The sequence below is a fragment of the Rhipicephalus microplus genome, unplaced genomic scaffold (assembly GCF_043290135.1).
Source record: "Rhipicephalus microplus isolate Deutch F79 unplaced genomic scaffold, USDA_Rmic scaffold_16, whole genome shotgun sequence".
Taxonomy (NCBI): Eukaryota; Metazoa; Arthropoda; class Arachnida; order Ixodida; family Ixodidae; genus Rhipicephalus; species Rhipicephalus microplus.
Genome location: NW_027464589.1, coordinates 8,062,065 through 8,088,242, shown reverse-complemented (window position 1 = coordinate 8,088,242; position 26,178 = coordinate 8,062,065). Strand labels below are relative to the sequence as shown.

General features: G+C 43.1%; 1 protein-coding gene and 1 long non-coding RNA gene across 2 annotated transcripts; one reads left to right on the top strand and one right to left on the bottom strand.

Annotated features, from left to right (window-relative positions):
* Positions 1–1,013: 1,013 nt before the first annotated feature.
* On the top strand, positions 1,014–7,743 carry LOC142784957 (uncharacterized). Its single transcript, XR_012888781.1, has 3 exons — positions 1,014–1,210; positions 6,882–6,926; positions 7,475–7,743. It is a non-coding gene; the product is annotated as an uncharacterized LOC142784957 (long non-coding RNA).
* A 1,970-nt stretch (positions 7,744–9,713) lies between these two features.
* Positions 9,714–11,846, bottom strand: LOC119166662 (uncharacterized). The gene is made up of 3 exons (XM_075883414.1): positions 11,560–11,846; positions 11,278–11,406; positions 9,714–10,793 (listed from the first exon to the last, which is right to left on the bottom strand). The coding sequence occupies exons 2-3, from the start codon at positions 11,314–11,316 to the stop codon at positions 9,714–9,716; spliced, it is 1,119 nt and encodes a 372-aa protein (XP_075739529.1). The 5' UTR covers positions 11,317–11,406; positions 11,560–11,846.
* Between the last annotated feature and the right edge of the window lie 14,332 nt (positions 11,847–26,178).

The following is a 26,178-nucleotide window of genomic DNA, read 5'->3' as shown; positions in this document are numbered from 1 at the left end:
CCCGTGCAGCAAAATTTAATTAACGCGTTAGAATCTGTTCAGAACCGCTCAGTTCGGTTCATTTGTTCTAATTATTCCCGTACTGCTAGCATATCAGAAATGAAATCTAACCTTGACCTACCCAATTTAACTGTCCGGAGAAAACTGGCGCGACTGCATTTTTTTCATAAGATATTTTTTCACAATCCATCAATGAAGCGAGACCTCATTTCACAACCGTCATACCACTCATCGCGCATTGATCATCAGCATAAGGTTGCCATTCCGTTTTGCCGCACCAAATTCTTTTCAGCAGCCTTCTTACCGAAAACAGCCGCCGATTGGAACCACCTTCCCTCTTCCGTTGTATCAATAACAGACCCTTTGTTATTCAAGACTGCAATTTCTCAGCAATGCTTGTAACTATACGCAGTTTCCATTATCTATCTTGTCTTGTATGTGCTTGAATTCTTATACATTTTTAGTTGACTTATGTTGCCTTCCTGATTTGCGCATCTGATACTTGTTTCTTTATTTTGTCTTTTTTTCTTGTGTGTTATATATGTTGTACCCACCCCCTCTGTAATGCCCTACGGGCCCTGAGGGTATTCTAATAAATAAATAAATAAATAAAACTAGGTGCCTTCATTAAATCCTCTTTATTGTTTATTTTCAGCCAATGTCGTCTTCTCCGTGATCCACTGCGGATCTCGAATCCCTTGGGACAATGTGCCGTTTCCAGTTGTCAAGGGAACCGTCAAAGTATGCATATCTGGAATGGAATACTAGCAGAAGACGCAGGAGAAAAAGAAGACCAAATATGTTACATCGTTATGCACTTGCAAACGTTTCAATATGCAACTTTGGCAGCGGCGGCGGCGGCTCACGGACGCAGGCTAACAGCACTCGTCTGTTTTTCAGTTGGTGACCGGCATTTCAACGTTCCAAGGAAGGACTTGTCGTGCTGCCTTGGATTCCGGGCCCGACTGCAATTACCGGCTGGCGTGCATCGACGGTCTGACGACGTCCTTTGGCGCGACACGGCCCATTTCTGGAAGTCAAAGCATAGTCCTTCCTGCGCACGGACGTCAGTGCTGCTCCCGCCATCTGTGAACAGCGGACGCAGCTCCCAAATCTTATCTTCGGCGGTTGGTGGCCGTGAAGCTGCTCACTTTGGCAGCGGCGGCGGCGGCTCACGGACGCAGGCTAACAGCGCTCGTCTGTTTTTCAGGTTGGTGTGCACCTTTTGTTGCCTACCGTCCAGTACCGATGCTGCCGCTGCCATAGGTGATTGTGTGGTGTCTTTTGTGAAGTGTTGCATTGTTTTGGGGTAACTTGCTACAGAGCTGTAGCTCGGCTCTTTTAGCTATATGGCAGGTGCACCTAATGGTCGTATTAATGACGTAGTGAAGGCGCTTTCTGAGAAGGCTCCTACTAGTATCAAAGAGGTCGTCAAAGTCATGAGTGATTTTGCCACTAAGCTTGATGCCTTCGCAGTTCATATCATAGCTCAGGTTAGTAAGATTGAAGACTCAAACTCAGAAATTAAAGTCGAGGTCGGGAAAATGCGTGAATCTGTCTAATTCATGAATACGGCCTTTCAGGTGCTTAAGAAAGATGTTGCGAACTTTCGAAGGGAACTAACAGAGATGAGGACTCAAAACAAAGATATTGTGAAACAAAACCAAGAGATGGCTAGACAACTGACTGACGCCAAAAAGGAGATCATTGAACTTAAGCAGCACGGAAGGAACGTGAACGTGGAAATCATGGGGCTTCCGCGTACCGCAGATGAAAATCTAAAGGCGACAGTGGGTAAAATGGCCACCTGTTTGGGAATCGAGATGTCCGATGGAGACATTGATGTCGCACATCGTGTCCCATCAAGAGATAAAGATAAACCAAATGTTGTGGTAAGATTTGCAACCAGGTCATCCCGAGACAAATTTCTGACTGCAGCTAGGAAGACGAAGCTGAATACGAGTCACCTTTCTTTAGAGCATAATGATCCCATCTATGTCAATGAGCATCTCTGCCTAGAAAATAAGATTTTGTTCAGGAAAGCTCGACAGGTGAAAGCAGAAAAAAAGTGGAAGTTTGCATGGGTATCTCAGGGCCGGATTCTAATGAGAAAAGCTGAGAACTCGGCGGTTGAACATATTCAATCTGAAGGTGACCTTGCCAGGATTTCGTAGGTGCTCGTGTTCGGTTAAGTTCTGTATTTATAAATATGCTTAATCCTTCATATATGAAAAAAACAGAAATGTAATAAGTTCTCGGTTTTCCACTGCAATGTTCGAAGTTTACACCGAAATTTTAACAATCTGGTCACCTATATAGCACGGTTAGACTTTGGTTTCGATATTATTGCTTTGAGTGAAACATGGTTGAAGGCTGATGAAACATTCAGCATGCAGGGATTCAGGCTACTATCGCAGCCACGCAACTCGCGTGCGCGAGGAGGTGGTGTTGCATTGTTTATACGGCACAATAATGCGTGCAATGTCTTGCTTGATGCATCTGTTACCAACGCAACTATAGAAACTCTGCTTATCAAAATGGAAAGAGGGCCAGTTATTGGCGTTGTATACCGCCCGCCCGGTTCTTCGATCAAAGCGTTCCTGAAGGAATTTGAGTCTGTGCTTATGAGAGTTTGCTGCATGCACTACAATAATATTGTAGTTGTTGGAGACTTTAATATTGACCTGTCATCCGATACCTCGAATGAGTACACACTCCTCTTAAAATCCTTTAACTTGTGTAATGTCATAAATGAGCCAACGCGTATCACTGACACGTCATGTACTTATTGATCACGCCCTTCGCAATGTTGGCGATGATGTGCATGCTGGTGTGCTTCCTGTTCCGATTGCCGATAACTTGTCTATTTTTGTTACCCTTATAAATGAGCTTCTCAATACGAAACCTTCTAGGGGAAAATTAACTACAAAGATTGACTATAAGTTACTACGTGACAAAATAAGTGAAATCGATTACTGCGCTATGTATGACGAGGATGTAAATATAGAATACATTAATTTCATATGCTCTCTCAAAAATGCTGTGTCACTAAGCACCACCACAACTAGTAGTAAGTACGCCAAGCCACTCCGCCCTTGGATGACAGCAAAAAGACCATTGGTATCACAAGTGGAAGCAGCACAGATCCAATGCCTAGTACTTAAATCAATTCAAATGCTATAGGAATAAGTCAGTCACCCTAATGAGGAAACGAAAAAAGAATACTATGCTAAGCTTATCGAAGAGGCTGGAGGCAACACTTAGCGAATTTGAAAAATAGCAAAATCCGCAGTTGGTCTTGACTCGGATAAACGCGTACTGCCTGACGATATAACTGAAGACACGGTGGATCGCTTTAACAAGTATTTTGCAGACGTCGGGCGTGCTTTGGCTGCTCAGTTTCCTGACACTACAGACCACACGCGACCCATTAGACCAGTTTCTGATAGTTTCGCCATATTTGAGATAGAAATGTCCGATATCATGTCAATAGTAAAAAAACTAAACGCCAATAAAGTGGTTGGGCTCGACGCTATTACAGTTAAATTAATAAAAAATAACATAGGCATTCTGGCAGACCATTTAGGCATTCTGCATTTAGGCCGACCACATAGGCATTCTGGCAGACCAAGTTAGTGGTTATCTCCCGATGGAAGCAATTCGTTTCGACACAGCAGGCGTACAAAAAATAATAGAAAATCTTAAAGTCTCGTCTTCCGCCGGAATTGACAACATTACTTCCAAGTTTTTAATCAACACTAAAGTCTACAGCGCCATAATCTTAACAAAAATATTTGAGCAATCTCTGGAAGCGGGCTGTCTTCCGAATGATTGGAGTGTGGGAAGAATTATTCCATTCTTTAAGTCAGGTGATAAACTTTGTCCGGAAAATTACAGACCAGTATCAATCACTTCGATACCATGCAAAATAATGGAACACGTAATTTATTCGCAGCTTGTAAAATTTTTAGAGGGCAATTCTTTCTTTACTGATTCGCAGCATGGATTTCGTAAAAACTTTTCCTGTGAAACACAACTAATATGTTTTATACATGATTTGCATTCTATTCTCGACAACGGCACACCCATTGACTGTACCTTTTAGATTTCTCAAAAGCGTTTGACAAAGTACCTCATGATTTACTCATTTTAAAATTATGGAGCCTCAATATAGATGATAACGTCCTCGCGTGGGTGATTGCTTTTCTCAGTAACCGTTCCCAATTTGTAAGTGTTAATAACTTTGATTCGCCCAGGGTCCCGTTTGGCTCTGGGGTCCCACAGGGCTCCGTGTTGGGACCATTGCTCTTTCTGGTCTATATAAATGATTTGCCTCTAAACATTACTTCTTCAGTGAGTCTTTTCGCAGATGACTGCGTAATTTATCGGGCAATTAAGGGACATTCAGACGTTCTAGAATTGCAGGCTGATATGGATCGGGTTCAGGAATGGTGTGAGACTTGGGGCATGGCGTTAAACGTTAACAAATGCAAGTACATGCATGTTAACCGACACAGCACTAGTATCAGGTCGTATCATATTAATAATGTTCTTTTCGAAGTAGTAAATTCTTATAAGTATCTAGGTATCCACATAACTTCTACATTGTCTTGGAAGACACACATTGAATATATTGCAGGTAAAGCTAATAGCACGTTGGGTTACCTTCGAAGAAATTTCAATCAGGCACCCGTTTCCTTGAAACTCTTGCTCTACAAAGTATTGGTACGTAGCAGATTAGAATATGCAGCATCTGTTTGGGACCCTGGTCATGACTCGCTTATCTATGAATTAGAACGAGTGCAGAATCGGGCAGCGCGCTTCATCCTTTCAAATTACCATCGCACCTCGAGCGTCACATCAATGAAAACTACACTAGCATTACCCCTACTGTCTCTTCGCAGGAAAGTGTCTCGGCTGTGTATATTCCATAAAATTTACTTCACCAATCCGTTAGCAGATTATTGGCCCAACCAACTTACGTTTCCACTCGCATTGATCATCGCCATAAAGTAGGACTTCGTTTAGCGCACACCAAGTGTTTTCATAATTCATTTGTGCCAAAAACATCTGTATGCTGGAATCATCTTCCTTTGGATATTGTTGGTATAAAAGATGCTGCTTTATTTAAAATTGCCGTCACTAATTTTATTTGTACGTAGCCTCAGTTCAACCCTGTAGCAAGCGATGTTTGCAATTTTTCTGTTGTTGTATTTTGCTTTGTATGCTGTACATGTATGTATGTACCTACTCCCCTCTGTAATGCCCTCGGGCTTTGAGGGTAACTGAATAAATAAATGAATAAATAAATAAATTTGCTGCACATGTTTCAACACTGGCAGGACTGTGGTATATACCCAAATGAGCTTACGTTGGGCAAAGTTGTCCCTGTATACAAAGATAGAGACCGATCAAGTGCATCTAATTACAGACCAATATCTGTGTTAAGTGTAATTATTACAATTTTTGAAAAAATCCTATCAGTGCAGATAACATCATTTGCATCCAAACATAATATAATTTGCTCAAACCAGCATGGTTTTCGAGCACACAGATCTACATCTACTGCAGTTTTGGTATTAACCCAACAAATTAACAAAGCCTTGAATAACCATAAGAGAGCCGTCGTAGTTTTTTAGACATAAGAAAAGCTTTCGATTCCGTCAACCACAACATCTTGTTAAGTAAGCTTCATGACTACGGTTTTCGAGGCGAAATTCACCAGCTTCTCAAATCATACCTATCCGACCGCCAGCAACGAGTAGTGATGAATGGCGTCGAGTCCTCTACTCAATCAATAGTCTCCGGTGTACCACAAGGCTCAGTTATTGGACCCACTCTTTTTTCCCTGTACGTTAACGATTTTCCCTCCATCCTACTATATTCAGAAGCTTTAATGTACGCAGGCAATACGGCACTAATCTTTGTTGCTGACAGCTTAAGAGACATCGAAGATAAAATCAACGAAGAGTTACAGAGTACAAGTATGGTTTAAACGAAACCACCTTAATATCAACACAGAGAAAACTAAATACATGGTCTTTCACTCTAGGAAAAAAGAACTCAACTTTGCAGGTTTCAACTTGGTTTTAGATACGGCACTGCTACAGCCAGTAGCCTCGTTTTAAGTACCTAGGGGTCATGTTTGACTCGGACATGAACTGGAAATCGCATATAGAAAAGACATGCTCCAAGCTAGCATATGGGTGTCACATGCTACTAAAAGCCTGTGAATGTTTTGGCGCATCAATTTTGCGCATCCTATATTTTGCATTCGCGCACAGCCACTTGAGCTACTGTATAGCATCGTGGGGCAGTACATATAAAACTCATTTGAAATGTATTAGCCACCTGCAAAAGAGGGCAGTCCGGAATATTACACACTCAAACAGGACGGATACTGCAAAACCACTGTTTCAAATGATGTGTGTACTTCCACTGGACTCTGTTCACGTGTCTAGTGTTGCTGATATAGTGCATGGGATAATAAAACATGATGACCCATTCCCATTAAGCACCTTTACGTTACCCGCGCGCTGTACAAGAGCTGCAGCGAATCACTTTTTTAATTTACCAGTAGCCAGAAATGCCTACTGTCGAAGGCTCATAGAATTTTATGGCACTCTCATATGGATTGCGATACCGACTGATGTGAAAGAGGCTAGAAATTTTCCATTGGCCATGAAGCATGCACTTCATGCGAACTTTCTAAATAATACGTCTACATAGTCATTTAGTATTTTTATTATTATTATTATGATTAGTATTATTCTAGTGCTATTATTATTCTGTGCTATAAGTAGCTATGTTCTGCGCTATGTTTCTTTGTATAGTTCAGTCATATGTTTTTTGCTTTTTTCTGTTTCAAACATTGTATCCAGGTTGATGTCCTTTGTCGCTGTGTAACCGCTTGCGCAAGTATGTAGGTATGTCACACAATTGGTGCCTCTACTAGCCAGTTAGGCTATGGGACCAAACAAGTGTTTGCAAAGTTTTTTGTTACATGGATGTGAAAGTTACAATAAAAGAAAATCTCATTCAGATATGCAGTAGCCTTCCAGTTCAAAGATTGTGTGCAGGCAGTGTAAGGTGTATACTTTGCGGCAGCTGTATTTAACGTATTTTCCCTTATACATATGCCCCTTTTGGGGCCCTTAGGGTATTTCTAGCCAATGAATACATTTTGGAAAAGCCCAAGAGCATTATGACTGTGAACAAGACACATAGCCGGGGGTTGCTGCACACCGAAATGCTCAGTTTTGCTGGGACCTCCTGTACCTCCTCTCCCACCTTTGACGTTTTGCCATGCCTTCCCTCCATCAGTAGTTGCGAGCGAAAGAAAATCATGGCTACATCCCTGGTGTGAACTATAAAAACATGGGCTTGTTTTTTTTTTTGCACTTATCAAAGCCGACCTGTGTGTCTGTTAACATGCAAAAACACCAGAAATAAATATTCTTTATTTCATTTACAGCATGCAAGTACCGCTGATTGGCCGAAGGAGTGTACGGAAAAAGTGAACAAACCTCCAAGGCACAAAGAAGAGGGTTCATGAGGCTTCTCTCCTTTACATGGAAAGGCTATGTAGTATGCACCATGCATTGGGTTGCACGTTTTGGATACATGACGGGCAAAAACTAGGCAGCTCTACGTTGACTATTTCTAGTTTCACAATACAAAATGTACATGTTCAAGACTTTAGTTCAAAAATACTAGCTGATAAATGCTAAGTTGAGACGATCACCTTCCGGTAATGTTTTCTTGTGCATTCGTGTTCCTTATGCAACCCCTTCTTATATCCCCATTCCCATATGGTGCCATTTAAAAAGTTTTCAGATTGAATAATTAAGCAGCTCGTCCAAGTCAGTAGTATCAATATGGACCAGATTTAGGGGAAACCCCCAAGGTGGAGTAAGATTCTGCAAAGGAAAGTTTGACATCCACATTTAGGTGGATGTCAAACTTTCCTTTGCAGTATCAATATGTATGCCTAAAGCGTTTCACTGAGGGGGTAGTTCCCATAGTTGCCCTAAAAAAAAAGGCCAGTTTGTTTGCCCAGCCTCTACATCAACCGGTCACAGCTGTTGCAGCAGTCTTGATGAAATTGCTCTACTGTGTAGGTAACCATACTTCACATTTTCACAGTAACCTTTTTGTGCACATTACGCATTCTCTCACATTTGGTTTATTTATAGTCTATGGATATTACAAGCACGCTATGAATACATCTTGAAATGACCACCCGAAAAAATGTACTAACATGCTTTCACATACAACAGGTACTATATTAAAATGTCAAAAGGAAAGTATAGAAGCAAGCACGTCCGTAGCAAGTACAGAAAGAATGCAACTTTACAAACAGTTTTATACACATAGATTGAAAGCAGAAGCCTAAAAACATACTTTCACACACTCTCTGAATTGAGAGTACCACCAACACAAAAAATTACGGCTGCATTTATACACATACACAGCCATTGCCAATGTCACAATTACATGACTATAATGAAGTCTAGTATAAAACATACCATATTAATCTTAAAAGCTCTAAACATTCTAAAAATTATTCACAAAGATGTCCGAACACTGTGTTTAGGCCAAAGTTATGAATGGTAAAATAGTCTTGCAACAATTGCAATTTTTCAAAAAATAATGAAAAAAATCACCGAGTGGTCCATCTCTACCGTTTCCCCCGATCCTTTCCTAGCAGTCAAATCTCCCGTCAATGGCAGAGTGACAGCACACTATAGGCGTCTTCTTTTCGGAAAAGGCTTCAAAGACGAGCATCCTTTTGTCGGTGAGCCCCGAATGTAAAGGCCAGAACTCTGTGGCACAGATTCAGCCAGCTTACGGAAGGTGGCTTGCAATGAGCCCCTAGCCTCCACCAGTGTTTGAACGTCATGGCAGCAGTAAATGAGGGAACTGCACTTTTCCAATTCCTCGGTTATACTTTTGTGTAGCTCTGACACTGAGAGGGCTGCTGTCCCAGGAAACATAGTAACCCCAGGCTGTAAAGGCACTTCACAAAAGCTGGTCTCATTGACAAAGGGAATGTCTGACTCTGATGCTGCTGTACCAAGATCCTGTGAAGACACTTCAGAAGGGCTGGGCTGATTGACAAGGGGAATCTCGGAACTTGTTTCAGATTCTGGACAGCTTCCAAGAGTAATTTGCGGTCGATTGAGGTAACTCTGCGGAAGAGAGGAAAAGCCCCACCTGTCGCTGTACTTAAAAACAACACAAAAGTGCTTGCATGGGTACTTGTGCTTCCTGAAATCAGGGCAGGTACACGATGGCTTGGTGAAGTCGACAGTGTACAGATCATCACTTCTTTCAGAATGAACCGTAAACACACCTTCAACGAGGAGCTCTTCCATATCTGTGGGCGTGTATTCCTCTGCGTTAACGAGCCATCTCAGCATATGCTTAACGATACCATGAGGCCGGTTGTGCAGGTATGCAGGAACATTTTCACTGTACTGTCTGTACGCTAATGACTGCCTCCTTGCTGCCTCATGGAATTTTGCTTCTTTGTCGGGAAGGTAGCCATTAAAGACAGTCATGATCAGGGATGTTAACGACCGTTTCTCGCTGGAACTTTTCACGTACTGTGCCTTCAACACGCGGTTTTGGGCCTCAATGCCGTTATTTGTGGTCAACACAACGTCAAACTCCAGCCTGTAAGATATGACCCACAGCTCCTTTACTGACAGTCACACTTCAAAGTAACTGCGGAATCTTTCGTTTTTCCAATACTTGGAGTCAACAAGGACTTCAACCACTTTGTAAAAGTCATGCTGATTTGAAGCACTGGCTACGTGTTTCATGAGTCTCAGGGCCTCATCTGGATTGGATATGCTGTTTTCTTTCCTGCGCAGCCACCTCTGCCATGCCTGTAGTCTATGGAAGTCACAGATGGAGATTTGACTCTCTGGAAACACTTGCTTGATGGTACTTATTTCTGCCTTGCTATAATCCACCATCCAGTATTGTGGGGACCAGTTGTCACACCACTGCTTGAAACCATCTAAAGCCTCAGCGATACAGTGGGCCGTCTCGAACTGTATGATAAACACACCAGCTGGTGTGTATCCCGACGGTGTTTTCACGACAAGCAAGAAAAGTGGTAGGGCATAGTCAGTCGTCTTGTGCGTTGCGTCCAGGCAAACTACTGAGCCTACGTACTTTTTAAGCATGCTCCTCATGAATTTTGTTTGGAAGCAAAACAGCAACGTGTCTTCACACTCGCTGGCAACGCCCTCTTCCACGTTGTCCGAGTCGCTGTTACCCACGAAGCTGCGTGCTGCATACGGCCGATAGACAACGGAGGATTCGGTTTGCTCACCCCTGATCTTTTCAATTATAATTCTAGCATTCTCTTGATCAACTGTGCTGAAGCGGTCTTTCTTAAGCACAGCTTGGATCTGGTTGCTGATGTCAAGATGTGTTGGGAAAAAGGCCCTGCAGCTGCTATCAGGCTTCTCCTTGTTCGCAAAAAGTACGTCGTGCACATAATAGTGAAGGCAATTTTTCACATCTGATACAGAAGTAATGCCTTCTCTTGCCAACATCTGAATTCGCTTAGCAACGCTCTTGTCCATGTTTTGGCTGAAAGCTTCCATGTCCTCGAAACCATGGTTTTGATAGGAACTGCAGTCGGCACTCCTAACATATACCCGCGTCTCTTTGGCCACAGTCTGCTGCTCTGCGTCAAGTGCCTCCTGCAGCTCCTTGGCCTTGTCGGCTTGCAGACGACCCTCTCTTGTCTGTCCGCATGGCTGGGGCACATCCACCTAGAAAGCAGGCACTGTTAAGTACACAGATCATATTTAATGGTTTCAAACAGTGCGACAAGATGACGGCGAAGTCAAGATGAGACATAAGACAGCGCTGAACTAATAGCTAGAAGTATGTTTCCACTATTGCCAGTATGTATACATGTGGGAAATAGCAAAATAAGAGCGCAAAGCACAAAACACATGCAGTCTTGGCTTAGATGCCGAGACTGTATGCGTTGTGCTCATTTTATCTTTCACACTCTGTTTATCTTGCTATTTCCCACGTATATACATACTGGCAATGGTGGAAATATAGAGCGCTGTCTTCTGTCTCATCCTGTCTCATCTTGATTTTGCCCTCATCTTTTTGCCCTGCTTGAAACCATAATGATCTTCAACCAACTGTGTTGAGTCGGATTGCACAATCATAAATGACATGATAAAGGTCCCCGGAAATTAATCTGGAATTATTTTTTACTTCTCATTGCACATTACATACCTGGAAATCTGGGTACAACTCAATCCACTTCAAATTCATTGTTGCTGCGCACCGCTTCTTCTTTGTGCCTTGGAGGTTCACCCGCTTCTTCTCGTACACCTCCTTCTGCCAGTCAGTGGTACTTGAACTCTGTAAATGAAGTTAACAATATTTCTCGTGTAAACTTGTAGTAACTTAAAGTAAACCTTCTTTACACTGCCTACACACAATCTTTGAACTGGAAGACTGCTGGATATGTGCATGAGATTGAAACTTTTGGAAGTGAATCACCATGTAACATACCTGTTCTTTTTTTTTTCTCCTGAGTTTTCTTGTAGTACTCCGTTTCTAATATGCACACTCTGACGGTTTCCTTGACAACTCGGAACGGCACATTGTCCACAGAGATTCGAGATCCGCAGTGGATCATGGAGAAGACGACTTTGGCTGAAAATAAACAATAAAGATGATTTAATGAAGGCACCTAGTTTTATGCATGGCAGAGGGCAATATCAAATCTTGTTTTAGTTTTTGTGTAATGGCAGCAAAAAAACTTTAAGATGCGCTGCCTCTGGCAAGAAATTCTGGCTTTCGTCAACAAGAATAATAAATATAATTCTCATTATTATTATTAATAACTACCCAGACTTTTTATGCGGTTAAGTTACAACTTACAAGCAGCCCCAACACGTTACAGTTTGGTTGGGCCTTGGGATTTTAATATAATTGGGCAAAAAACTCCACCCTGACCCTTCAGCTTCTCATATAGAGCGTTCAACATCAGGCCCGCCTTTCTCTAGACGTCTAATTCACACTTCCTGGAGGACCACGGATGGCACCCACGGCCGTGTCACAATTAGCTTGCTAGCGCGGTGCTAATCATTACTAAAACCGAAAAAATACAGTTCTGGTACAACTGAATAACTTGGGGCGCTAAGCAACGGGGACCAAAGAAACACGCAGACACAGACAAGGCGCCAATTACAGCTCCAATAACGTTTATAGAATCTCTGAAGATCGGGTCATGTCCCGGTAATCCGAACAATACTTCACTCACACCGAAATTAATCGGTTCCAGGGGAACTGTGAACCGGTAACGAAAACAATGATACCTAACCCTAACTTTAAAAGGGCGAAAACCAATAACCGCAACTGAGAAGAAGCCTGTCCTGCCGTGTCCCTAGTTGGTTTAAATTACTACTGCGTGTTTCAATGCTAGATCTACGCGCAGATCAATACATTAAGAAGCAATCGAGACATCCTCACATTTAGACGACTTGCTCAGGTCTCTTGATGTCCGCACAGCATACCTCTCGTCGACGGCAGCCAGGGACCTCTCAAAAAGCTTTAGCTCTTCGTCTGACTTCAGGTACCCATGAGAGTAGCCGTCGTCCTGACGTAATCCTTGGAGGTACTTTTCGATCTCCTTTTGTCGGTCAGGAGGCTCGCTCATCGTTGCGTTCCGATTTTCCGGGCACTTAACAAGACAGTGAACGCTTCTCGCTTACGTGGAGTGTACGCCACCACAGCGACCGCTAGATGGATGGATGAATGAATATGGCTGTACCCTTTAGATCGGGCGGTGGCTAGTGCCACCAAGCCGTCAAACCTAATGAACCAAAAACTATATTTATTTTTTTTCCTTAAAAAGTGAGTTTGAGGATTCGTACTTTGCAGTGAAGAGTTTAGTTTTCACTCTTGCCTTGACTTTAGCCACCAATCAGGTAACCTCCTTCTAGTTAAGTCTACCCGTTTAAAGTTTATTTTGCACTCCCGTTCCCTAAGCCCCAGTGCTTTGAAAAACTCTGCGCCATCATCCTGAACTATAGGGTGAAGCCCTTTACAGAACATTATCAAGTGTTCGGCAGTTTTTTCTTCCTCTCCACACGCACTGCATACCGTGTCTACCCCTTCAAATTTGGCCCGATATGTCTTGATTCGCAGCACTCCCGTCCTGGCCTCAAACAGTAGAGAACTACCCCGAGTATTATCATAGATCCTTTCCTAGGCAATTTCCTGCTTAAAAGTTAGATAGATCTCTAGTGCGGACTTCTTAATCATGCCCATTCTCCACATGTCAGTCTCCGTTTCTTTCACTTTCTTCTTAACCGATAGTTCTTTTTGGTTTGGCCATCTGCTGTTTTCTAAGTATTTACCAGTCAACTTCCTGGTTCGCTTCCTCCATTTTGTATCGACGTTCTTCATGTACAAGTAGCTGAAAACCTTCCTAGCCCAACGCTCTTCCGCCATTTCTCTCAATCGCTCCTCAAATTTTATCTTGCTGCTAGCTTCCCTGCCCTCAAATGATGTCCATCCCATATCACCTTGTACTCCCTGATTTGGTGTATTCCCGTGAGCTCCTAAAGCAAGCCTACCTATTCCACGTTGCTTAATTTCTAATCTTGCTTGAACTTCTGATCTCATGCACAAGACCGCATTGCCGAACGTCAGCCCAGGAACCATGACCCCTTTGCATATTCCTCTCACAACATCATACCTATTGTAATTCCACAGTGCCCTATTTTTCATGACTGCTGCATTCCTGTTACCTTTAGTCGTCACGTATATTTCGTGTTCCCTCAGATACTCGGTCCCATTGCTTATCCATACGCCCAGATATTTGTATTTATCTGTTATCTCTAGCGTGACCTCCTGTATTCTAAGCTCACTACCTTCGTTGTCATTGAAAATCATGACTGCTGATTTTTCCTTACTGAATCTAAAATCTAACCTATCTCCCTCATTACCGCAGATGTCCATCAATCTCTGCAAATCTTCCTTGTTGTTGGCCATTAGCACTATATCATCTGCGTACATTATTGCTGGTAGTGCCTGATCAATAAGTTTTCCTTGTTTGACTAAAGAGAGGTCGAAGCCCAGTCCACTTCCCTCTAATTGTGCCTCCAATCCTTGCAGGTACATCATGAATAATAAGGGTGACAGGGGGCACCCCTGCCTAAGCCCCCGTTTTACCTCTGCAGGCTTGGATACCTGTTTTTCCCACTTTATAACTACCTTGTTACCTTTATAGATACCCTTTAAAAGATTAGTGACTACATGTTCCACGCCTAGTGTGTCCAGTATTCCCCACAATTCCTCTTGAACCACGCTATCGTACGCTCCCTTGATATCCAAAAATGCTAGCCACAGGGGCCTGTGTTCCTTTTCTGCTATTTCGATGCACTGCGTCAGTGAGAACAGATTATCTTCCAACCTCCTGTGTTTCCGAAACCCATTCTGCAGTTCCGCCAGCACCCCCTCATCCTCTATCCACGCCCGCACTCTTTCCTTTATAATCTGCATCGCCAGCCTGTAGACCACTGATGTAACTGTTATAGGATGGTAGTTGTTTATGTCAGCTTTGTCCCCCTTTCCTTTATAGATCATGCTCATCCTGCTAACTTTCTATCCATCGGGAACTTCACCATCGATTATTATTGTGCTCACTGCCTCTCTCAAAGCCTGCTTAGACTTAGGACCTAATGTCTTTATCAGCCTAATTGGAATGCCATCTGGGCCTGTTGATATACTACTAGGAACCCTTTTTTCAGCCCTTTCCCACTCTTGTGAAAATGGAGCCATTGCACCACTTGATTCGCCCTTGTCTATTGTGGTGCATAAAGTACTTCTTTGTTGAAATTTTTCTGTCACCCTTGTTCTTATACATTCGATAGCTTCGTCCCCTTCCAGCCTAGCACCTTGGGTTGTAGTTATAAAACTCTGCTCTAGGCTCGTCTCATTTCTTAGGGAGTTTAGATGGTTCCAAAATTTCGCAGCTGCCTTTATATCTTTTTTTATGTACTTCTGTCAGCCACTGAGCTCCCTTCCTTCTAATCTTTTCATTGATCAGAAGGGATGCATCCTTTCAACAGCTTAGAAAGGTTGCCCATTTTATTTCAACATCATCTGTCGGTTCACCCCGCTGCTTAGCATGTCTGTGTTTCCTAGAGGCTTCCTGACGTTTTGCTATGGCTCTCTTAACTTCCTCATCCCACCAACTTTTGGGTTTGGTGCGGTTCGCGTCGACCGCGTACCGCGCTGTCAAACGGAGAGAAAGAGAGACAGAGAGAGAAAAAAAAAAGAAAATGGTGGCTACGTCATCGCAGCGAGGCCCCGCCCTGCACGGATTTGTTGTGACACGGCCGGGCTAGAGAGCGATCGGCGCGCTCCGCGCGCTCTCATACGGCCTTCGCAAGAGGCCTAGTTCCTGCCTGCGGCCGCTGCTAGGAGCTGGCGCTGCGGGCCAACCCTGCGGACGCGCTCGTCTACCACTCCGCGCGCGGGCGAGCTATGCGCGGCCTCTGCTCTTCTTTTTTTTTATTTTTCACTACAATCACCGCTACTGGCGTACGCAGAAGGGGGGTTAAAGGGGGCCGGGTAGGAAGAATCAAGCGAAGACTGCGTGCCCATCCCCGAATAATGGTTTCAGATCTTCGGCTGATTATTTGTGTCGCACGCTACGCACCAGCCCACGGCCGGGCTAGAGAGCGGCGCCGCGCGCGCTACAGCGCGCGCCGCTTTCTCTCTAGCCCGGCCGTGACCAGCCATACGCGACTTCGATGTATGTTCTCAAAGCGACGATGAGCCATTTTGCAATTTCTCTGAAGAAATTAATGAAATAATTACAAAATTCGACAGAACGTGGAATCGCCCTAAATTTTTAGTGTATCGCTAATAAATTACAAGCTTTGGCTTTTTTCTGTTGTGTGGTTTAATTTTTGTGTACTTTTTTGGTCTTTCACGCTGCCCTCCCTGCCCCCCCCTCCCCCTTTTCTGAACTTAAATCCTAAGTACTCCGCTATCGTGGGCGCCCGCCATCGGGTGCAACAAACAGAATTGCTGCAAAATTTTGCTCTCAGCGCAGCGTGATTGATTCGCCTTGGCTAGTTTCAATGTTTCGGTTTCATATGCAGGTTGAAGTACTTAGCGGCGTACTCTAAAAATCATAGGTTACGACTTAAAACTTGAAGAGCGTTAGTTAGAAATATTTAAAAACGCATGCCGAAGAAAAAGCATCGGGGATAATCTGTGAACTGAAAGGCACCAGGCAAACTGGAAACGAGTTTATTAGTTTATTATATGGAAACGAGTTCGAGCACCAGAAAAATTATCTTCGGCGTGACAGAACAGTCTCGCACAAAAGAAACGTTGTTCGAGCTGGAGAAGCTTCACAGTCGAAAGTGCTTCCTCGACGGCTTATGTGTATAGTTCATGTGCTTTTCATTGTCGTCGGTGACTCGAGTGGAGTGATTCACTCAAAGGATCCTGAAGAATTTGTCAGCAATCAAACTTGCTGACCGTCTTCCGTGACTATTGTCAACACTTTCGGGGCAGTTCAGCAGAGGTACGTCCTCAAGATGCGGTCCTACGAGCAGCTGTAGAACTTCGAGAACATGCGTGCGTGGCAGGTGTTTTGCTATTTTCTCGAAGAATGTGACGATCCCGTTAAAAGTGCAAGGAACTCTGGCCTCGGGTAGGCAAGGCTCTTCTGTCCTGGCCTCTCAAAAGCACGTACAGTGGCTGATCTTTGTCGCTTGTAGTGAGGAGCATGGCGCAAGATTCGCACCCGAAGTCCGTGATCAGTTTCGCGATGTAACCGCCGACGTAGGCCAAACCAGAGCATGTCACAGACAGTGGGGGAGCGGAAGTACATTCACTAAGCTCTTTCAGGTCGTCAGAGAACGTCACCGACAGGCTACTGACCAACTTGTCAACATCAGTGTCGCACGTCACGACTTCAGGTGGCCTTGCGAACTTGGATTTTACAATTTGGTCCAAAGCAGCCGTCACAGCCCGGGCGTCGAGCATGTCGTTTCCACCGTACATGTCAAACTGGAAACGCTGCCCTCCCTGCCCCCCCCTCCCCCTTTTCTGAACTTAAATCCTAAGTACTCCGCTATCGTGGGCGCCCTCCATCGGGTGCAACTCTGCCGACTCTGCCGAATACTGCTTCTATGGGGTCGCTGTTTAGCTTCCTTGTTAGCACGTAGTTGATGCCTTGGGTTAGGAGGTATCGAGTTGTTTCCACTGTTGACTTTGTAGTGAAAAGCAGGGCCTCAAACGTTTCGTCGGTGAAAGCGCCCTTCCCAGAGGCGACTGAGCTTGCTTGTACTTTCTTTACATAGCACGTGAAGTCATTTTCTAGCCACAATAGCCGGCCATCGTCCACGTCTGCAATGGGGGCCTTCTGCCCCGTTCCCCCGAAAGAGGTGTCGTGCATATCAAACCAATCTTTCATTGTCCTCATGAAGTGCACGGTGGAACTTGCTCGCCTAAATGCGGAGAGTGCATGGTCATTGCGGGAGTTTTCTTCGAGGTGTTCCAGTGCTGCACAAACCTGTGGGGAGAAGATCTGAACCGCACGAAGTACATTCATCTTCTCCAGGTTTTTAGGGTGACGTGCTTCCTCGTCAAATTCCTGGCAAGCTTGATTGTCATATTCTTCTGGTACTCGTACAGCTCTTGTACGAAGGTGCCACTAATCACACCTGAGCCATCCGTAAGCTGTCGCTCCAGGAACTGGTTACGCACATTCTTCAGGACGTGGCAAGGATCGAAGCTGAGCAGAATGATGCGGCTGTCATCGTGTGGGTGCCTCACGACTGTTTGCAGAGAGCCACTCCCCAAGTGTTTAAACAAGGTGACGTTGGCTGAGTAATTGTCAGTCACAATGCGGGTCACAACGAAGCCACACAATTCCACCGCAGCGATCACCTCTTTTGTCCACGTGAACAAGTCCCGGCCGCTCAGCTGTTTTGTGAAGTAATACGAACAGGGAATTTTGTACTTGCTTGACAGGCCTTGCAATACAAAGCACAAAACTCTGTTCGCGAGCACTTCCTTCGAGCTGCTGGGCGTATCACCGCCGGGCTTGTCTTTAAGGCCAAACACAGCGTCGGCCTTCCTGTCATAGATGCACTTGGGTCTGATGCTTGCTTCATCGATTATCAAGGAGGCCATATGCTGCTTGCTGCTCAGCATCGACGCCTCGGAAACGAGCCTCTCCTTCATCGCGGCGCTCATTCCGGATGTCGTCGGGGATGGACCCATGTACCTCTGTAGAGTACACTTCGCAGGCAAGGTTAAAAGGCCCGACGTGCGAGCGTAGTCATATCCTTTCGGCGAAATGAAACGCCATATTACGCACTCTCGAATGAACTCTTCAGGGTAACTGTCATGCTTTTTCCCGTACCTTCCGATCTGATGTAGAAGGAAAACGGCCTTTTTTTCCCCTCGCTCAGCGTCTGCCACAATTTCCTCAAGTGCAGCCAAGTGCCTGTTTGCACGGTACGCCTCGCTTGCCTTTTGTTCAGCTCTGAGCTGAGACAGAGACTTCTGACTTTGAGAACGGTGATAGGCGACTTGAGAACGCAGTCTTCCAACCATAGAAAGGTACCGACTTGCTCGCTGCGCATCATTGTTAGTGGTCTGGGTGGAAACATTTGCAGACGGCTTGTCGAAACTCTCCGGAGCATCCAAACCCGCAGGTAGTTCCTCTGGCTCTGCCTTCCGCTTAGTTGGTTTGCGAGGGAGCAAAGATTGTCTTACGACTGGTTTTTTCCGGGGCTTCTTCGCACTTGGCGCCAAGTATATGGGATAATCTTCAAAGACAGTTGGCACGGCTCCGGGAAGCAGCTTTCTTATCCTGCAGTCAGGAGCGTAATCGATCTGACAGAAGTGCCTGCTGCATACGACAGTCGACGGCGACCTGTCGTTTATTACGAGGTTCTGCCTTGAAATGTTCCGCTGCCATTTTGAGCACAGTTCTTGATCCACAGGGAACTGGTGGAACGAAACCCCCGGCGTTTTCCCGGCACGCGATTTGCAGTACGGGACACAACAGTACACCATCACAACACCGGTCGAAGCATATACACTGAGTTCACTTTACTATGTTGAACAACATGCCGCGCACTGCGATGAATTTCTGAAAACTCACGCCTTCAGCCTCTCTCAGACCGAAGAAAAGTAAGACGATGTGATTGCGGTTAAATCAGTGGGCACGCCGGCTGGCCTGTGAGCAACATGCCAAATCCGTTTCTCTTTTTTGTACAGTTCCTGCTGCTCGGCATATCATCGGAGGCCGGCGCACAGCAAGATGCACTACGTTTAGTCATCGCGGCAGCGAAGACTGAAGACGCATGCGCACATGGAACGACTTTCGCCGACAACCGCTGGTGGACACCGCCCCCTGGGCGATCGACATCAACGGAGCAGCATATAAGAAGACCGTCCCCATCCTACCACTTCAGTGGGCACGTCGGCTGGCCTGTGAGCAACATGCCAAATCCGTTTCTCTTTTTTGTACAGGTCAGTAACAAGTATTATTCTGTCAAAACCAGTAATCGTTGTTTGATTCAGCTGACGTGCCCACAAAGTGTCTTTTTGGCTTGTTTGGTCATTCGGAATTTTGTAGTGTCTTTACTGATGCTATGTGGGGACATCGAGTCCAACCCAGGCCCTACGGTTGAGGAACTTCTTGATGAGCTCCTCACTGGCCAGAGGAACATTCAAACTAGGCTTGAGGCGATAGAAACAAAATTAAAGCAGGTAGAAGCTGTGGCCTCGGACATTAAAGAAGTAAATGTGAAATTGTCAAGCCTGGAAAAAACTGTCCAATATTTGGAACACAAAGTGATTAACTTAGAAGACCGCAGTAGGCGCAATAATATTATTGTATTCGGTATACCTGAGGATGAAAAGGAAACCGCGGATGCCCTTGCTAATGCTGTTGTTAAAGGTGTGGTTAAGGATGTGCTTGGCGTACAGCTGAGATCAATAGAACGAATGCACAGACTTGGGCGCAAGCAAACAAACAAAAACCGACCGGTCATATTAAAATTGTTTGATTACCGCGAAAAAGAGGAAGTGCTGGGTAATTGCTTTAAGCTTAAAGGTACTGATATATCAGTTTCCGAAGATTTTTCCCTAGTCACAAGAGAAAAACGAAAAAAACTGTGGGAAAGCACTTCTGAAATTAGAAAGGCAGGCGGAAAGGTTACAATGAAATACGACAAAATTAAAATTGATGGCGAGCTGTTCGAATGGAATAACACTGAAAACAAAAGAATTCCCGTAAAGAAGGGCCGGGGTAGCCAAGAAATCAAAAGAATTCCCCTAAAGAAGGGCGGGGGTAGCCAAGTACGCAAAAAATGAAATAAAATTGAAGATGGCAAACCCCTCATATGCCTGAACCTAAATGCTCGTAGCGTCATGAATAAACTTGAACACTTGGAGAGTATTGTAATGACCCATCGCCCTCACATCCTGATAATCACCGAAACGTGGTTAAATTATGATATAAGCGATGAAGAAGTTACACCACCTGGCTACAAGATTTATCGAAAAGATAGATACACGCGTGGTGGTGGCGTTGCTATTATGGTAAAACAGTCATTGCAAGTGATAAGGCAAACCGATATACCGGGCGTTGAATGTGTTATTATCAAACTCTATGAAATTCACTTTCAAAACAAAATGTAAAAAAATCATCGCCTTCTCTCATAATCCATGGCTTTCGCAACAGCTATTAACAGAAATGCGCAAACGAGATAACTTGTATAGAAAAACTAAAAAACAACCTTTTAATAAGAACTTAAGTGCCCGATATAAAATCTTCTGCAATGCTCTTAACTACAAACTTAAAACTGCCAAAAGACTTTATTTTGAAGAAAGAATCCAACATGCTTCTAGCACTAAAAAGAAATGGGAGATTGTGAACTCTTTTTTAAACAGGAACTCGAGACAAGTCGAGGTACGTCGAATTATAATTGATGGAGTAGAATATGATTCCCCTTCAGAAGTAGCTGAGGCTTTTAGCAACTTCTTCTTCCCTGATAATACCAATTCTCCTACAGAAAGCATTAACACTTCTCGCTTACCCCACTCATTCTTTTTATTTCCTACAATACCGGATGAAATAACTGATGTTATTCGTAATTTAAAAATGACTAGTGCTGGCATAGATGAGATCCATCCTGCTAACATAAAATCTATTGTGCTTATAATATCAGACATTCTTTCATTTATTGTTAATTTGATGTTCAAGAATGGTGTATTCCCTTATGAATTAAAGCGTGGCAAAGTTATCCCTGTTTTTAAAAAGGGGGATAAATCATTACTAAACAACTACCGTCCTATTTGTATTTTACCATTCCTTGGAAAAGTGGTTGAGAAACTCATTGAGACACGACTAACTAAATATCTTTCCAAGTTTAACATTATCTCTTCCTCTCAGTTTGGTTTTCGCCATGGCTACTCAACAGAGATGGCGCTTATTCATCTTACTGATCAGATAAAAAAATTAATAGACGAAGGACGCCTAGTTGCCTCAATATTCATCGATCTAACAAAAGCATTTGACAGCATAAATCATAATATTCTGTTCACTAAACTGGAGTCCATTGGCATTTGCGGCCCTGCTCTTTCATTACTAAAAAGCTACTTACACAACAGAGTTCAAGTTGTTTCTATTTCCAACGTCTATTCCCGACAGCGAACCACTAACATTGGTGTGCCCCAAGGCTCCATTTTGGGGCCACTTCTGTTTTTGATTTATATTAATGATTTGCCCAAGTGTCTGTCTTCATCACAATGCATTTTGTACGCCGACGATACCACCATATTCACCTCTCATAAAGACATCTCATCTCTTGTAACCATTTTGAATACTGACTTAGAAAGTATTTTCAAATGGTGTAATACTAATATGTTGTCTATTAATGCTTCTAAAACCAAGTTTGTTGTTTTCACCTCACACCAGCGGAATGTAACATCAGCACCTAATATTACTTTTGGCCCCCACTCTATCTCTCCTTGCTCATTTTCTTCCTTCCTTGGCATCCTTCTAGATTGCAATTTAAAATATCAGAGACATATTGCTCACATAAAAAAAAAATTAGCATATGGTATAAGAGTCTTGGTAAAAACGCGCCCGTACTTCTCACGCAGCACATTACTATCCCTCTATCACTCTTTCGTACATTCTCATTTTACCTACGGTATAACATGTTGGGGCAATACTTACAATACTCACATTTCGTCTCTTCAAATCGTCCAAAATCATGCTATTCGACTAATTACATCCAGCCCACGTTTTTCTAATGCTAAATTTTTACTACATGAAAATAACATCCTTACTCTCACTGAACTTACTAAGTTCAACCTTGGCATTTTTTTCTACAGACTTCTTAATAATCAACTTCCCCCTACCATTTTCCCGTCTTCTGATCTTGTTATTTATAGTAATACCCGATTTGCACTAAACAATAACTTCCTTCTACCCAGTATACGTACTAATTATGGCAAACAAACTGTTAAATTCACTTCTATCTCATTGTGGAATACTCTTCCACTTAACATAAAATCTATCAGTTCATTTCATCAATTTAAGAAACAGTATAAATTGTATTTGCTTCATGCGGACTAACCATAAGACTTACTGCTTGTTTTATTTGACGTATGCTTTTGTTTGGTCTGTTTTTTGTATTTCTTTTTATTTGTTTTTTTTTATTTCCTTTTATTATTTAGTTTTGTATATTGATTGTTAAACTGTTCTATCGCTTTTTTTTTTTTTTTGTACTTCACACCTTTATTTTGTTTTCTCTATTTTTTATGCGCTCAGTTGTACGCTTTGATTTATACTTACGCTCCTGTTGCTTTAATGTGTTTAATAACTCATTGCATTTGTACAGGAGGTCCCGATACAGTCACTTGACTATGGGACCTCCTTCTGTATACTAAATTCCTGTCACTTGTACCGAATTTATTTACACGACCTAAATTTGTCTGTAGGCGCATTCTATCGCCCCCCAAATAGTGATCACACATTCTTCGAAAAGCTGAATGAATTCATGTGTTCTAGCAGATGTGACACAAGCAATGTGTTGATAGCTGGAGACTTTAATGTTCCGTCCATCGACTGGTCCGGTGATTTTCCGCAGCCACTCGTCTGTGCGGCGGAACCCATTGTGGACCTTATGCTCTTTCATAATTTAACGCAATTAGTCAAACAACCCACGCGCATTCAGAAAGACAAGAGCTCACTCTTGGATCTCTTTATTGTTAGCCAGAGTATTGCAAGTCGAAACGTTGATGTACAAGTAATGGAAGGAATTTCAGATCATAAAATGGTTTTCTTGTCGATCCCTGGAAATCGTATCATCAAAACAGAGAAATACCGACGGTCGGTTCCAGTTTTTTCACGTGCTCAAGATGTGGACATTATTGACGCTCTAGACATGTCGTTTCCAACATTCTGTTCCCTTTACGAGTCAAATGATTGCTCTGTCGAAGACTTGTGGCACTTTTCTAAATCACTTGTTTTGTCGTGCATTAAACAATTTGTGCCCTTCAGAGAAATTTTCAGCCATAGGGTTAATCCATGGATTACAAGAGAAATAGTGCGTATGGGACGAAAGACAAAAAAATTAAGAAAACAGCATCGCAAGTCTCCATCACTAGCTAACAGTGAAAAACTTGTGTCAATGCGCAAACGCCTTCAAGAAAGCATTAAAAAGGCTAAAGAATTTTACCACAAAGTAACTATGAAAAATTTTCTTCTCTCGTCTCCTGAAAAATTTTGGCGCTATTTTTCCCCAAATAAGAAGTCAATTTCTAACATTGTAGTTAACGGGGAAACCGTCACTGACCGACTCACCATTGCAACGTCTTTTAACGACTTCTTCTGTTCAGTATTCACGAAAGATGACACAATTACACCTTCAGTCAACCAGTTCGAGAACATTCCCCCAATAAGCAACATTTCGATATCCCAGGAAGGTGTCCTTTCTCTTTTGCTTCAAATTGATCGTAAGAAAACACCCGGAATAGACTGTATTGATAACCACTTCTTGGTGAGGTACGTTGAATGGAGCTCACATTATCTGCATCTTATATTTAACAAATCCTTATCCCAATCTAAGATCCCAGAAGACTGGAAATACGGTAAAATTACGCCTATACCTAAATCAAACACTCCACATTTGGTTACTTCATATAGACCTATCACCCTCTTGTGTACAAGTGCAAAAATATTGGAACATATTATGTTCAAGCACTTATCAACATTTCTAGATGAAAACAAACTTATTGACCCCAGGCAACACGGCTTCCGAAAAGGTCTATCTACCGTAACACAACTATTAGAAACAGTACATGAACTCGCCAAAACCCTTGACAGGCAAGGTCAAACAGATATTATTTTTCTAGATTTTGAAAAAGCGTACGATCGCGTGTCGCACCAAAAGCTGCTCTTAAAACTTCAACCCATACTGAAGAACGATACACTTCTGTCATGGATAAAAAATTACTTAAATTTAAGACGACAATGTGTAACAATTGATGGTACGTGCTCTCCAGCAGAGACAGTTATATCCGGTATACCTCAAGGTTCGGTGCTTGGGCCACTTTTCTTTCTTGTGTTCATTAATGACATAGTACAGGATATACCAGTAAAAATTAGACTATTCGCAGATGACTGCATCCTCTATCATGAAGTTCAAAGCCGCTGCGACCAAGTTCTTTTGAATTCTTCTTTAGCGAAAATACAAACTTGGTGTTCAACGTGGCAAATGAGTGTTAACAAGGCTAAAACGGTAGCCATGTCAATAACGCGTAAACAGCATCCCCTAAGCTTTCCATATTCCATAGATAATCACACTCTTTCCGTTGTAGAAAGGTACAAATATTTAGGCGTAATTATTACCTCGGACCTTAGATGGAATGAACATATTTCGTATATTACAAATAAAGCCATGCGTAAACTTGGATACCTTCGAAGGTCATTGCGAAAATCAACCAAGGAAATAAAGTTACTGGCTTACAAAACTTTCATTAGGCCCTCCCTCGAATATGCATCAGTTATATGGGATCCGTACACAAAAAGCAACATTGATAAACTAGAACTCGTTCAAAGGAAGGGCATCAGGTTTGTTCATAATTGCTATCGCTGGCAAGTATCTGTAACTTCATTCTTGGAAGAATCAGAGCTGGATACATTGCAAAAGAGACGTCAGCTTGAACGGCTCAAGTTTTTGTACTCCCTTTATCATGATAAGCTGGCAATAGACAAGAGTAATTTTATCGACCTGGTTGGTAAGCGCTCGACGCGATCACACCACACGAAAAAGATAAAGGATTTTAGCTGTAAAACAGACACATTCAAAAACTCCTTTTTTCCGAGAACAACGCGTGAATGGAATCGACTTCCATCCAATGTAATTGATTGTACTACACTAAATTCTTTTGCTAAAGCATTGTCAGATTATCTGTAATTTTTTCGGTATCTTGGTCGTCACTCCGCTTTCCTAGTATCGCGACTTCTGCAAACTGATATGTGATTGTGAAACAATAATGTTGTTCTGATGTTTTTTTTTCTTTTTTTGTTGTTGATGTTGCGTGTGTCACATTGTAGCTCTGTTTTGTTTAGCGGTGCACCTCGGTCCAGATTTCTCCCGCTCTTTCCAGTCATGTCTTGTATATTATTAATAGTTTTTATCAGTGTAGGTCTGGCTTGGTACCAAACAAGTTGTTAAAAGTACCTGCTGTCACTTTGTTGATTGCGTAATTGTATATTTTTTGTTTTTATTTTTTTTTGGTTCCCGCTCATTGTTGCGGTTGTTTTGTGGACGTATTTGCGTATGTTCTCGCATTCTTTTATTTGTTCTGCCCGCTCCTGCCAAAGGCCTTTTTGAAAGGCCGGCAGTAAATCTGAAAATAAATAAATAAATAAATAAAAATCACAGAAGCACAAACACTGCGAAAACAGCCCGCACGTGCGTCGAAAGCAGCCTGCAAATGCAAGCGCGCAAGCAGCGCAAGTGCCAGGCAAGGGTTGGCTCGCGTAGCCCCCGTGCGGAGACCGGTGGAACTGTACGTCGAGACTCCTCCCCTTTGTTCTCGCCGCCACTTGCCGTTTCGGCA